This window comes from Chiroxiphia lanceolata, chromosome 20 (genome assembly GCF_009829145.1).
Source record: "Chiroxiphia lanceolata isolate bChiLan1 chromosome 20, bChiLan1.pri, whole genome shotgun sequence".
Classification (NCBI taxonomy): domain Eukaryota; kingdom Metazoa; phylum Chordata; class Aves; order Passeriformes; family Pipridae; genus Chiroxiphia; species Chiroxiphia lanceolata.
Window position 1 is genome coordinate 1,602,998 of NC_045656.1, and position 12,868 is coordinate 1,615,865.

At 41.4% G+C, this 12,868-nt stretch overlaps 1 protein-coding gene across 2 annotated transcripts in view; it reads left to right on the forward strand.

Annotated features, from left to right (window-relative positions):
- Positions 1–12,868, forward strand: part of LOC116796521 (autism susceptibility gene 2 protein-like) — a 402,708-nt gene that overhangs the window by 350,487 nt on the left and 39,353 nt on the right. For both annotated transcript variants that reach the window (XM_032707168.1, XM_032707171.1), the window contains exon 4: positions 1,169–1,204. In XM_032707168.1, coding sequence (XP_032563059.1) covers positions 1,169–1,204 — 36 coding nt within the window. The remainder of the gene's footprint in view (positions 1–1,168; positions 1,205–12,868) is intronic.

Consider the following 12,868-nt stretch of genomic DNA (forward strand, 5'->3'; position numbering starts at 1 on the left):
CTGAGGAACAGAAATGAGAATTGAGCTACAGGAGTTACAGACCGGTTGTCTCAGTGCTCACTAGAGAATGGTCCTCTGCTTTTTGCTTCCTTGTCCATCGACTCTCCGGGCAGGAGCACTGGGAACTGCTCACCCACCCTCTAATGGAACAGGCAGTGACCTGGATTAGGACTGGGATGTTTCAGTCTCTCCCTGTGTCTCTAAGAGAACCTGCTGTGTAATCCCCATTGCTTAGATGAAAAACTAATGAAACAAAACCCTTTATCTCCTTAATTCCTGTGAATGTAGAGGTTGTGATCATGCCCCACTTAAACTGAATTTCATGATGTTTTTTTGTGTAAAGCATTTAAACCATTCGATTATTTCCCATGGTAATAATATTGGTTTCACTTATTTTTATGAGTTTGGGTTTTGAAATCTATTTCACACTGTAGATGTTTGCTGCTTGTGGTTTTTCTTTTCTTTCTAAGTCCTTGGTTTGTCAAACAATGTGGACATCCAAATGGGAAATTGTAGTGGCTGCATTCTCGAGAAAACGGCACGTTGACTGAAGCGGCTTCTCTGTGCCCACGCGTTCTTTACATTTCAGACTACTAATTATGTTTACAAAATGTCTCATTTTAGAAAAGCACTATGTGTGTACTAACCAGGGCCTTTCGGGAATAAATTGGCAAACAGGTCATACACTGAAAAAGTCATCCAAACCCACCGGGCTTTTTGTTTTGAAGTCAGTCTACTTTTTTTTTTTTCCTTCTCCCCCTCCCGCCTGCCCCTTTGTGGCCACGAAGCTGAGTAGCTGGAGTCCAGGGCATTGAATGTCAGCATGTCAGGGAGGCTGGTTGATGAGTGTCTGTTTAGTCTCAGTGCAGGGCGAAATGCCATCATTAATTCATTACCCAGCTGCCTGTCAAATAAATTGGCAATTACGTCCACCGCAGAAGCTTGGAATTCAGTAAATAGCACGTTACCATCTCAGAGTCGTTGAGAGATGTAAAGGGAAAAATTAAGCAACAGCGTGTTTGTTTCAGTAGCAGATGACAAGGGGCAGCACATTGGTGCTGTGATGTAGTGATGAAAAGCTTGGAAAGGGCTGGTAATGAGCTGTGTGGATTGGAACGTGTTAAAAACCATCACTGACTTTCCACTTTGTCTTTGTGTTTTATTGCAGAGCTCAGCTCCTTCCAGCTTGGGAACAGGCTACTTTGTAAGTGTATCTCAACTTTCACACATGTGCCTCTGAACAGCATAGCTTCCTCCTCAGACAAAAGTGCCTTAGTGTGTGGGAATGGGACTAACCAACCAACCCACTCTGGCCCACAGCTTAACGTACCTTTGTTATTTCTTCCTCCACAAGTGCATTGGAAGTAGGGTTTCCAACACGGTGGCCAGTGTTTTCCTGAACTAATTAATTACTACATAAATTCCAACAGTATTTAATTTACACAATTAGAGCAAATAAAATGAACCATGGTCTTACCAGCTCTCTAATCTGAGATGGCAGGATCTTGATTTCCCCTTGTAGCAATTCTTTGCCTCATCTTCTGTGTACCACAGTCCAGAGAACGTGACACAGTGATTTCTACCTGTTGCTTAGAAGCCCCATGTCTCATGTTCACTCTTGGGAAATGCAGCTGTACTTGTATTTATGCCAGATTTACATTTTATGTCCTGAAAAGCGGATCAGGCCCCAGCTGGTCTGAAAATTGATCAGTTTTTTTGGTTTTGTGATTTATTTGCATGCACCTATTGATTTAACAGTCTATATACCTTTCTATCTGTTCATTCCCACATTCATCAATATACCTTTTACTTGCACAGATAAGTTTGGCAGTAAAAGAATGTCTTCCAGTCAATCCAATGTACTGTTTATTTTCTTCCAAGATTTGTATTTAAATTGCTTATACCCTGTTTCACTTGTAACTTATGCTGTGTTCTCAAAGCACATCTTTTCTGCCTTTATAAAACTATAAGAGAAGCAGAGCATTATGTATGTCCAAAACCAGGTGGGTAAAATGCAGTGAACCTTGTCCTGTAGCATTGCTCTGTGAGGTTAACAGCATAATCAAAGCCTGTTTCTATCTTTTCATCAGACTCTAGGGAAAATAAAACTGTATGGTATTCAATTACATGATGGAAAAACTTTGTTGCTCTCTTGTCAGATTCCCAGAGAGTAATTTTCTTCTATTAGTACATGGTGAATTTAGTCTTTTGTCACAGGGGTCGATGATCCTGTAAGAAAGTTATGTGATTAGACTGTGTTCATGTGACCTTACCTGTAAAGTATAAAATGCAAGCACAAAAACTGCTTAATACCTGGAGAAATGCTGTGTCCTGCTGGATTTACCTTGGACTTCTGCACCAACGGAATGTTCATACTGCTGGTGGTGAGGTGTGAAAAGAGCATCACCAATTGAAAAAGCTTTGTGGTCGTTGTTCTAATTATACCAAAGCCCAGATCAGTGTAAGGTAAGTTGTGAAACAGAAAAACAGACTGCTTTCCTTTTTTCAGCACTTTCCCTGGTTTGTGTCACTTGTATTTTTAAGAAGGAGGAGATGAATGGAAAAATGATATCAAATGGCTCAACGTTTATTTTGCATTAAAACTAAAACTCGACTGTCTTCCCACAGTTCAGAGGGAATTGCTTTCCTTTGTCTGGGAAAATTCAAATCATATGAACATTTATAGACATGCTCTGGAATGGGACAAATATAATATGAGCTGAAGGGCTGTAACATATATCTATATATAAATATATAAATAAGCCTTGTTCTCCTTACAGCGAGAGCTGAATATGCATGGTTTGAGAGCGGTGCTCAGCTTCATCTTTAGGCAGCAGAGGTAACAGAAGACAAGCCATCTGCTGTTCCCTGCACCATACTGTCTGTGGGTTGGTCCAGTAAAGTGAAAATCTGGAAGGTGTCAACATCCCCTATGCTCCAACGGAGAGCTTGAAAGTTTCCAGTTCTCCTGAGTGAGGGATTTAGTAACAAGAAGAAGCTTGACATCTTCTAGGGCCAATGTATTGGCACTTCAAATCATTCTGATTTGGATCTGTGTTGGTGGGGGAGACATCCCTTGTTAGGTGCCATTAATACATTTAACTGTGCTGTTTCTTGTCTCTAGTCACAGTGTTAAGATTTCTTTAACTTTCTTTTTATTTTCTTCTCTAATAGCCAAGAAGGTAGAAAATGCTCTTCAGCTTCTATCTTAAAGTTGTTTTTACACTTACATGGAGGGTTTTTTCCTCCCTTTTCACTTTGGAAAATTGTTTTTAGGATTATCTTGCTTATTGTTTTAAAGAAGTCAGTACCCTTATTAACTTACATGGGGCAAATAAAACCCAGATGTGTTTTGCAGTACCAGACAATGAGAAAAATGCTCCAGAATGATCCAATTAGCATGTGTTTCTGATAAATGTAATTATTGTATTATCAAAGTGCAAAAGAATATGCACTTGAATTGACTTTATTTTTCCAAAGCTTTTAACTAGAAAAGACTGTTAGTTTTTGTGTTTAGTGTTAACCCAGAACATCAAAACAGGGGTCACTGGTCTCAAAGAAAGTAAAAATAACTTCTAGTTTAATAGATAATAACAAAGCTTTTGCCTTTGGAAATTATTCCATATGTGATATACATTGGATATGAAATATTATGTACTGCAGCTCACCCAAGGAAACATAGGAACCAGGTAAGTTAAAATGCACTGGTGGACATCTACTGCATATGGAAGCAGGTTTTATTCAGAAATGAATGAACACTGAGGTACAGATTAGGTAGCATTTATTTGCTGTTTAAATCCAAGTATTCATGGACTCTTTGTGTGTTTAGGCCATGCTACATAGCGTAGAGATAATATTTGTTCAACTTGGAATCTCCTTTGAGAACCATGCTTTTGCCAGGCACTCAGGTTTGATGGGTGGTGGGTCATGTGTCTGCAATGTTTGTGGATGCTGTACATGCTACAGCAAAGCTGAAATGACTTTTAGATCCTGATATTCTACAGAAAGTCTCCTGAGATCACAGAGTGTTTAGGAAACATTTATAAAGCTGACACTTCCCAGTAACACAAAATCGTTTCTGTAATATCTCTACATCCTAGGAATTCATTATCCACTTTCAGTAGTGGTGAAGTCTGAAATCTTACCTGATTATATACAATAAGTAGGTAAATTTCTGAATGGCAGAGTTGGAGAGCAAATTCTGTTCTTGTTGGCTCTGTGTTAGTGCTCCTTGAAAAGCAATAGGTAAAGTTAAAATGCTCATGCTCTGGGGAGGGCATTCCCACAGCCTGCTCTGACACCCCACCTTCCCCAGGAAGGCAATGGAGAGGGTTGGGAATCTCCATCAGGTGATTCAGCCCAACCCACCCCCAGCTGGGATGATGAGACTGCCACTGAATAAATAGACTTTGTAATGAGATGCCTTCAGCAAAGGGGCCAGGGGGAGTGACCACTGATGGAGTGTTAACAGTGCAGGACTGTCAGGGAGTTCTGAATACCCCAACAAGTTTGGTCTTCAGTTAGGAACCACTCTCTTTTACTTCTTTCACAAATGTTGGTGTGTTCAGCAGATTTTGTTGAATAGACATTTTTGTTCTTGTTGGAATCTGCTTCCTCTGTCTCAGTGCTCCTTGTCAGAGGAGACACTTTCCCATCCTTTTTGCATATTATTAGATCAATAGTCAGAAAGAAGAGACATAGGTAAAAGTCATTCTGATTCTCCCATGTCAGGCCTCCAGGCAGTCTTTTGCCTGTCCTGAGTTTCCTCTTCCCAAGCCACCTGTGTTACAGGACTCCAACTGGCCTGACTTTACTGTTTGCTGTGGGATCGGGCCAGTCTGTGATTGGTGTATATGAAAAAAAAATCTAGACGTGCTGTTAATATTGGTGTGCCCTAAGAAATCATAACTGAATGCTTCCTGGGAAATCTCCTCGTTGTCTTTGATATTTTTTGCATTGTAAGTCGTCATTGTCTCTCATCAAAGACAGACTAAAAGGTAGATTATGTCTCATCAAGAAGTCAAAACAGACAATTGGAAATTAGAAGTTAGAATTTTAGAAAAAATCACAACCTTTTTAACTTTAAAGGAAAAGCTATTTGAATTATGTGAGTTTTTAATGTTGTCCAGCTGTTTTAAGATTTCTGAGGGTTGAAATGTTTTGGAATATGATTGAAATTTGTATAAGAGTAAAGCTTTTTCTCTTATCTGGCTTTGAAGAATGATTTCTGCTCATTTATGTATCTTCCATCCATCCAAATTCACATTAAGAGATACAGTGGTTCATTGGTTTGCAACACAAAACAGAGAAAAAATCAAAACCTAAATGACTGAATGTTTTCCTTCTAAACAACAAACCTGATTCTGAAGACTGTCAAGTTCTTTGGCAATTGCACAGTTTCCATGTTTATGGCAACTTATCTCCATTTCCTGCACGGGTCTGCTTCTTGAGTCTCTGTGGCAATTTCTGAGGGTTTTCTGTTCCTTTTTTAAATGCTTATTTTTGGTTAGCAGGTGCTGCTTTTTTTTTTTACCCTCCCCCAAATGCAGGGAGTTTGTGGATTTTTCAAAACTAGATAAAATGCGTTAATAAGCAGGCAATGGAAATAATATTTGGAAGGCAGAATAAAGCTCCTGTGACCCTTCTCTTCCAAACAATGCTCTTGCTCCACCTTAAAAAAAGAAAGAAAAGCTAAAACTGTGCTTTGCACATGGGCTGGTGACTCAGACAAACATAAATCGTGCCCGTATTCCCAGGGGCTCTCGCTAATCAGCTGCGCTCTCCAGCCTGGCCCTGGGTGGGTTCAGTTCAGCAGATGTTTGTGTGGTTACAGCAGGCCACTGGGACACTCTGGGCTGTGCAGTGTTGCATTACATTACTCAGAGCTCTAAAAACTCGTCCCAAGGAGAATAAGGGGAGCACCGGTGGTGTTTAGTATGGAAATGATGGAAAACCAGTCTTTGGCCTAGATAAGGCCAGATATTGCCCTGTGCAATAGGGGGATTTTCATATGAGACATTGTCTTACAGAACAAATGTGGAATTACTTACACCAGCACATTCAGAGAGGAGATTTTCCCTCCTTGCCTGGTCCATGTGCCCTGGCAGTGATCCTGAGGAGCCTGTGCTTTGTTCCTTGGGGCAGTCAGATTTGTGGTGCTGTTGCCTCTCCAAGGGGAGAGTGTGTTAAGAGATTCCACTCTAGAACAGTCCAGTAGGGACCCATTGGCACCCACAGGAGAGAAACAGATTAGATCAAAAGTATCATTTGGAAGAGGTTTAATAAATCCAAGCAGCTAATGCTGCAGAAGGGATGTGGTGCTGTGCTCCACATCATGTACACAATGGTGTTGGTAAACAAAGAACTGTTGTTCTTGCAAGTAGATTAAGCTGCTCGGTTATTTTTAGTGCATTTAAATGTATTTTGCTTATGTAAAAGTGTGTATCCCTCTGAAATACTGTGGGGTCTACAAAGGCTGTTGGGATGGCACCACACCATAAACTGTCATGTCCCCTGTAACCAGAGTTGAAAGACAATCCTTGTTATCCTGTGTTTGGCACTATAAATCATTGTTAACGAATCCTAATTTGCTCAGTCGGGTAATGAATGATCTCCAATTTTCTCACTGTAATTAGTTTTACCAACTATTATTGTGAAGGGTATACTGAAATCCATTTTAGCTCCACTTTAAATTCTCCATGTGCCCATTCTTTGCAGAAGTGAAGCTGACAACAGAGGTTATGAATTTTCTGATAGTAATTCAGATTCAAGAAAAGTGGACAAGATCCCCAGTAGAAATCTGTCTGTGGGCTGTAATTACTCATTAGTGTTTGCAGCCCTCCTTGGAGCAGATTTGGTGTGGTGCAATGAGACCAGGAAACCTGGTGTTTCTTCGTCTGAAATCTTTTAGGTGTTGTGTTTTGTTTTCCAGGAGACATTGAAAATGCAGTTTATTGTACCAGCTGCTGTAAGGGAGGCATCATCAATGCCAACTAAATACATTGCCATGTAATAAAATCTACCCCAGGTCTATTAATTTTTGCATTTATACACTATAATGCTCTTCCTAGGGAGAACTGAGACTCATTAAAGAGTTTGCAAACAACATGACCAGCAAAGCAAGAAGAGCAAGAGCAGGAGTGTGGGTATTTCTAGCATCCTGCTAATCACAATAAGAATAGTTGGAGCAAAACAACTGGTTTTGGAGAAGAAAACTGTGTATTTCACATATTATTAGCTCAGTATTTGAGGAAGGTTTAGGCAAGCAGAGTAAATGACCTGAGCTGGGATTTGGTCAGGATAGGTCTCTACTCGGATCATTTTGAACAGGGATGGTGAGGGTCAGTTATTTTGGCAGCCCTTCAGAGGGGTGTTTCCTCACACACTGAAGAACCCTGCCCTGATGCATTTTTGAATAACATGCTTGGATTTTAAAATATTAATCCTTACACTTCTTCTTTGAATTGTTTGAAACTATGTTGTCCAAATCTTAAAGAAGGAGAGTAGGGCACCACAGCAGCTTCCTACCCAACTAAGCAGGAGTGAGATCAAATTTCAGAACTTCTGGTCTTTCAAGTGTGTCCCCTCATTGCTGAAACACGGATTTTCGCCCTCTGTCTCAACACTGGAATTTCTTTAATCACTTTAATTTCTTTGGGACAGCTCCCAGATACATTTGGTGATTCAGGAGACAATATCCCCAAGCAGTGCTGAGCTAAAATGTGCTTGTTCCTTGTCCAAGCTAAGTCCTGCTGTAGCTCTCAGAATTGAGCAGTTCTGTGCTGTCTGTAATAGCTTGGCCTCAGTTTTGCCCTTCTGTCATTCCATTGGGGTTTTTTCTGGCATGGTGTTATATTTGCTCTTGCCTTTCTTTCACCAAGTATTTTCAGCTTGTTGGTCCGTTTTCCTTCTGCTTCTGTGTGTGGTTCTCCATGCACCTTGCTGGAGGCATCTGTTTCCCAAGGATAACGAGTGTGATGAATGGAGACAGTATGAAGAAAGAAAGGGAGAAAGGAAGGAAATAAGACATTTTATGTATTTGGAGGGGTGATATAAAGCTCTGTTATTTGTCAGAAGGGTCTCCAACTTTTGTTACTGGTGGAAAGGGAGATGTTGAATGTGGTTGTTAGCTTCATTTACAGTTTAAAATCCTGGAGACACACTCAGTTCATATTTTTGATGGCATTTCAGGTGAACTTCCTTAATAAGTGTTTTCCAGCAAAAATCAATTTAGAAAAATCAAGACATTATAATTTATAAGCAAGTTTTTAATTATATCATTTCTTCTTCTGGACATTATAAGATTTCTATAAGTACCAGATAGATTTAAGATTTGCTGTCACTCTACGTTTGGTCTCTAATGACCCACATTACTTGTGGCTCATGTTTTGTTCATCAGCTCTTGCAAAGCAAAATAATTATTTTTTGTGTTTCCCCCTCTTTGTGGTAACATGTGACAGGAATTGCAGATGTGAACCTGAATAATAAAGGATTGCTTCACTGATTGCTAAACATGCATTATGGTGCTTTTAAACTCATTTCAGGTCATCGTACAGCGAATTAGTTTGATTGCAAGCAGTTAAGCTGTCACACACAGAGCCTTCATCTTCCAAGGGTCTCAGTTTCATATCATTGGAAGAGAATGCTCAATAGCACTGGCTGTATTGGGTGTTTAATATTTGGGAGCAAAGACAGTGGTGGGTCTCTAGAGGAGATTCTATATCATTTTATGGAAAGCAAAGGGATATGCAGTCCCTGAGGGAGTGCTTCAGTGAGTCCTGGCTTTGTTCATGTCTAAAGGGGGCTGACCACATTCTCTACAACACAAGAGCCAGTTTGCTTTTTTTTGTTAAGTTTGAAACTTGATGAAATTTGTTTGTAGGCCAAGTGGAAAGAGCAACACTGGGCTGTTTCTGATGCAAATTATTCTGATGGTGTTATTGTCTGTGGTGAGATTTTACTCAGAAAAATATAAAATGAACATTTTCACCTGTGTGCTGTTAAAATAACAGGGACACCTTGCGAGATCTCTGCGTGGCATAACACAAGAATTTGTAGGCCAGCACACTCATGCAGAAAGGGGTTATGGCAAAAAGCATTATGGCAGAAAGGAGTTAAAAGGATAAAGTCTGGTGATCTCCCTGAAGAAGGGGTTTGAGGTACTTGTTTGGGTGGGTGCTGTGTGGAGATGGTGTGAAGCTCATCCTGTGCCCCAGCACGGGAGCCCTGGGCTGCTCAGCTCTGCCTGGCAGAGCTGCTGTGCAAACTTGGCCACCTTGGAAACCACCAACACGGTCATTGGACCGACTGCCAGGATCACTGTGGAGAAGGATAATGGAGAAGCCTCTCAGGAACTAGGAGCATGCACTACGGGTGGATGAATGATGAGGAGAAGCCATATGATGGTATTGTTCTGGTGGGAGCTTCCATAAGCTTTTCATTTTGCCATTTTCTGAGAAACACCATCTCTCCCTCTCTTATATTTTGGAAGAATACATTTACTGATTTAGGCTGCATCATATTGTTTAATTTTTTTAAACAACAGGTCTTTTTCTCCTGGCAAAAGTTGCAAGTAAGCTAATACTGAGGTAGTTAAGTCAGGAGGAAAACACTCCTGTAATACTGCAGACACTCAGTTCCCAAACTTGCCCTAAGTATGACTTGTTCTTATGTGAATGAGCAGTGTTAAGGTGAATATTAGGTTATTCTTCTTTTGAGTCCCTTGGAGGGATAGTAGGCTTGTACCTGGAGCAGAGAACACATCTCCTGATTGCAAGAATTAAGGCTGAATTTCACAGAAAAGAGTCCAATCCTCTTTCTCAGCCTTTTATGTCAGAACTCAAAATTGCTGTCTGATAAAATGTAGGACACCAGATTGAATTACTTCATTGAACCACTGCTGTCCCCTGTTAATGGTAATTGCACGGATATAGCGGTCTTTCTTGGCAACATCTCAGATATTTACCTCCCACTGTTTTTCAATTCAAACCTTTGATGAAAATATTCCCAGTACTTCTTTAAAGCAGACACCCAACTGTCTTTCTTGACAAAGGCAAGGTCTTTAAATCAGATCCTGACAATTTGTGACACAGCAGTCTATCTAAATCACCTTTTACCTATGTCTCTGTGTCATTTCCTGGAAAAAAAAATGTCCATCAGAGGAAGGTTGCTGAGGGCTTGGTGCTCAGAGAGTCTGTGCGTGTGTGGCAGCACCGAGCTGGAAGATTTGTGTGTTTGTTTCAGTGGAAGTAATTAGCTGAAGGCTTGTACAGTTGCAGTGCTGTAATGGTTCGTTATAAATATTGGGGAGCACTTTGTCTGTAAGAAAAAGATTATTAAGTTATTGCTGTTCCCAGACCCAGTCAAGGGTTTGGATGGCCTTTCCTTTAGCAATGGTAAATCTGTTCTAAAAAAAAAATAAAAAAAAATTAGGGCAAATGTTTTCATCTTCGCTCCACCCGAGGGTTAATGTGCATTCAGCTGAAGTAGCTTATTCACCTCCTGAAATCTCATCTCACTTGCTGTGGTGAACTCTCCCTCCCACAGGGAGCTGTGGGTGCCACACGATGGTTTGGGGCCGTCGTGTCCGTGATGAGCAGCCCTTTGACTCGTGCAGTCAGATCTGGGCACTTTGCATTCCCGAGGAGCTTCCTGGCTGTCTTTGCTGCATGATGGAGGGTGTTCCAGCAGATCTCTTTGCTTTTCTGAGTGTGCTTTTGGGACAAACTCAAGGTTGGCTTATAGTATCAATGGACTTGGCCATATTGTGTAGCATCACTGTAAAAGGATTTATGGGAAAAATCTGTGAGAATCAGTTGCCTGCAGATGAAGAGAAAGTGATTTCTTGGATATTTGTTATGAATGTTTTAGCTGTTCGTTTTATCCAGTGACCTATATAACATTACTCTTCATCACAGAGACAGATGCTTACCTGTGCATTAGTGGAGAGCACTGGGTAAATAGATTTCTAGCTAATACTGTAATAGAACCTCATAATATTAATAGCATTGAGTAATTGCTCCTCCTTAGCAGATGAAAGAGTTTGCTGTTAAATGGCAGAATAGACACCAGTTATAACAAAAGATGGTGAGATAACTTCATTAGCAAAGTGTTAATCTTTGCCAAGGAGGATGTGTCTGTCGGGAATGGTGATGAAAGGTGAGCTTGGAGGGGAAAAAAATGACTGTTGAGTGCATTTGCCAGGCTGGTTCAGGGAGTGAAGTTCATGTTTGGAGTGGGGTGGCACCACTACAGCATTTGATGACACTTGTGCCATTTGGAAATGAAAGGAACCTCCCAAATGAAGGGCTGGACTGGTGGGTATGTCAGGGAATGCAAGAGGAATGTGTTGCAGTTTCAGGGAATCATTTCTGACTCCAGGTGTAAAGGGTTTCATGGTGCATAGCTGAAAGAAAAGAGAGGGATTTAAGATATTTAAAGCACTTAAAAAAAATTCTTCCAGAAGAGATGGTCATTCAAGTCTGAATTCCCTCTGTTGTGATAAGAAATGGAGAAGGGAAGAGAGCTACTGCCTCTTCTGCTCCCATGTTTAACTTTTGATTTCTCAGGTGGCTTCTGAAGATGGAAGTAACTAACTTCAGACAAACAGTATAATGGCATTGCCACGCTTATGGGTCTCCACGTTCTTCCTTCTTTTCTTTGATGAAATATTACATTAAATGTAATAATTGAAGTATTTGTCTACTGTACTTTTGCACAGCATCAGTAGCCCCAGAAACTTTCCAGCTGAAGCCCCTGTTTCTGTAGACAATCACATGCAGAGGCTGAAGAATTGGCAGCACAGAGATGCTGGAAAAGGAATGTGTGTTGGGGCTCTCTGAAAGGCCTTGATGCTGGGTAGTCCATCTGCAGAGAGATCCCTCACACCTGGTGATAAGCCACGCTCCTCTTCTCTCTTCCTGCCTCCTCTGCAGTGCTGACATCTGCTTTGCAGGGTTGTTTCCACCTTGGAGTGGCAGCTGTGTCAGGGGGGACGTGCTCTCCCTGCAGAGAACAGAAGCACGAGCAAACCTGCCCCCCGTGCTGGCACCTCCATCCAGGCACCTCTGGAAGCACCGTGTCTTCTGCTGTGTGCTTGGAGCTGCCAGCTTGGAAGAGGCAGCCCTGAAGCCTGGGATGCTGTTAAACACCACTGAGGACTTGTTTGCTCCCTCCCCTCCCCCCCTTCCCTGCTTAACACAAACTGTGAGAAGTCCAAGAGCTGCTGTGGTGCCAACAAGAGCAAAATTACTTACAGCTGGTGAGTGCCACCTGCTCCTGCCCAGCTTCAGCCAAAACAGTTTCCTCCCCGGAGTGCCCTGGAGTGGGGAATCCAAAAGCTGTTCAGAGCAGGCAATATTTAGTGTGAATGGGGAAGAGACATTGCAATTCTTGCTTGAGAGCAGAGCGTGTTACGCAGGAGGTCTTGAGTACTAATGTCTGTGTCTCCTTTCCCTTTCCAAGCTCCCTCAATTCACCCCTTCTGCATTCTTCCAGTATGTTGCTTATGAATATTAATTCAGCTCCTCTCCCACTATATGCCAGCCTTTTTTCCTATCCAAGCTAATGCAAATTTAATGTTGCTAAAAAAAAAAAAAAAGGCCTGCAAATGATAGTGGGAGCAGAGTGTCTTCCTTGCTCTCTGATGTATTAATGCAATGGCACGTGGTGTGACACTGCATTTTCTCCTGTGGTAGAAGCACTCCTTGACCCTGAGAGAGAACAAGAACACACTTTCTTGTGATTCCCACTCTAATAACCTTCCTCATTCATCCCTACCATCATTCATTTCCCCAGTGTCTCCCAGCAGTTTGCAGATATTTTTATGGTTTTGGTTTACTAAGTACATCTTACTTACTTAAATTGCCTG